This window comes from Pinus tabuliformis, chromosome 9 (assembly GCF_031772625.1).
Source record: "Pinus tabuliformis cultivar Carrire ecotype Pingquan chromosome 9, CPIR1, whole genome shotgun sequence".
NCBI lineage: Eukaryota > Viridiplantae > Streptophyta > Pinopsida > Pinales > Pinaceae > Pinus > Pinus tabuliformis.
Window position 1 is genome coordinate 1,994,030,347 of NC_142307.1, and position 2,455 is coordinate 1,994,032,801.

At 43.1% G+C, this 2,455-nt stretch overlaps 1 protein-coding gene across 1 annotated transcript; it reads right to left on the minus strand.

The window, feature by feature from the left end:
* Positions 1 to 379: 379 nt before the first annotated feature.
* Positions 380 to 1,798, minus strand: LOC149157029 (uncharacterized). The gene has a single exon (XM_089444946.1). It carries the CDS (start codon positions 1,796 to 1,798, stop codon positions 380 to 382), a length of 1,419 nt encoding a protein of 472 aa, XP_089301072.1.
* Positions 1,799 to 2,455: the final 657 nt, after the last annotated feature.

Consider the following 2,455-nt stretch of genomic DNA (forward strand, 5'->3'; position numbering starts at 1 on the left):
CATTTCTGGATTGACTCGAGTGAATGGCTTCTTGTACAAGGAGAATGGAATCAGTTATTTGTCTATTGGCCAAGAACCCCCCTTGATTTTCAGAGATGAGAGAAGGAAGAAAAGGTTTAAGGTGAGAAGCGATAACTTTGGTCAGGATTTTATAGGAGGAGTTACAGAGTGAGATGGGCCGGAATCGAGCAAATGAAGAGGGGTGGTTTTCTTTGGGGATGAGTGCTAGATGAGTAGCATTGGTGTATCCCCCTATTTTACCCTTTCGTTGGATCCATTTGAGCATTTTTATCAAATATTTTTTTATAATTCCCCAAAATGCTCGATAGAAACAAATGGGGAAGCCATCTGGACCTGGAGCTTTATCAGGCTGGAGTGTCTAGATTGATCTTCTGATTTCCTCCTCATCAATCTCCTTATTTAGACTATCATTCATTTCCTTACTTATCCTTGTAGGAAGATGTTGTAACAGTTCTGTGTAATCCTCTTCTTCTTTTGTTTCAGTTAGGAGATCTCGATAATGTTCTGTAGCAACCCTTCGAATAGCATCCTGTGTGCTTTGTCGATTACCCTCGGCATCTAGGATGGAGCTTACATTGTTCCTTATCTTTCGAGTTGTAGTTTGCTTGTGAAAAAATGCTGAGTTCTTGTCTCCCCCTTGCAACCAAAGTTGCCTCGATTTTAGCCTCCATTTTAATTCCTCTTCTCTATTTGCTCGACACAACTGTAAATAGAGGTCGCTTTCTTGCTGTTTGTTCTCTTGGGAGAGGCTGTGTTCCTCTATTGCTCTTTGGATACTATCAAGGTTATTCTTAATCTCCTTTTTTACCTTCTCGGGTTCTTTATAACTGGTTTTAGCCCATTCTTTTATAGCCTGTTTTGTTTTTCTTAATTTGGTTTCCCAAATGAAACCGGGGGACCCTTCAACGTGCTGGTTCCAAGAATTGTGGACTATTTCTGCGACTGCTGGAATGTCGTTCCAGAGGGAACTATACCTGAAAGGAATGGGCCCGAGAGAGCTATGATTTTCCAGCGTGAGCATTATTGGGTAATGATTAGAGGCTGAACACGTCAGGATGCTGGCATATCCAACAGAAAAAGTAGAAAGAAGCGAGACATTGATTAGAATTCTGTCCAACCTTTCCATAATGTTACCTATACCCATCCTGCGGTTATTCCATGTATATCTTCGGTTTTTTGGAGCAATGTCCATAAGATCATGATCCTGCATGATATTTTCCAAATGAGTTCTGTATGGATCAGGAGTGAAACTGCCTCCTCTTTTTTCATTGGCATGGAGAATAAGATTGAAGTCGCCTCCCAAAATGATGTTAGAGTTTTCTTCTGCATCTATGCTGGCTTTTAGATCATGCCAACAACACTCCTTGTCTCTGAAATGATTAGGCACGTAGATGTTGTAGATGATTATGATTTGCTTATCTACTTTATTTTCCAAGACTGTTTTGATCCAATGTTGATTGACAGTTTCCGAATTGCAGTTCCATATGCTTTGGTTCCAAATTGTTGCTATTCCTCCTGAAGCTCCTCTTGCTTCACTGATGCTACCTTTATACTGCCTCTGTTGTTCGATAATTCCACTCATTTCCTGCTGGCCTTGCTTTGTTTCTTGTAACAGAATAATTCCTGGTTTCTCACAATGAATAAGATCTCTTAGGGCTGCTACCTTGGAGGGGTGCCCAAGTCCCCTACTGTTCCAAGACAGGATTTTCATCATTGGACATGTGGGTACGGGGAGGTGCTCGCCCCCCTTGGTCCTTATTAGCTGTTTCTTTGTCATATTGCCCCAGAATGTAAGTTTCTATGGGTGTCTGAGTTCCCATTGCTATGTCTTTCTGTGCATTCTCATCCCGATGCTGCTTGGCAGATTTCCTACCCGGACCAGGTTTCTTAAATGATTCACTGGTGCCTCCATGGTCTTTGGAAGAGCTCCTGGTAATTCTATTGAGGGGAGGATCAAGAGAGGGCTGAGAGGAGATGATCAGGGGCAAGGAGGATTTAGTGGTGTCCTGGGAAGGCTTTCAGGGAGAGGAGGATCATGGAGATGGCTTTTAGGGGGTGATAAAATAGAGAAAGGGTTGGATGAAGGGAAGGGCGGAGGAAGGGAGAGGGGAGGAGGTTTAGAAGATGCAGGAGAGGAAGGGGTCAGATGAGCTGCAGTAGAGGCTGAAGGGCCTGCTTCAGGGGGAGCTTTAGCTGAAGAGGCCGATTTCCTTTTTTTAACCATTTCCCATTGTTCCTCTTGTGGACCATTCTCTACATCAATAAGCTTAGTACATCTATTGGCGAAGTGTCCATATTCATGACATACCTTGCATTTAAATGGGATCTTCTCGTAATATAGCTGTTGAATATGGCTCTATTCATCCACTTTGAGCTTGATGGCTTCAGGAAGGCCTTTGCCAAGGTCCACTTCAACATAGATCCACGCACAGGC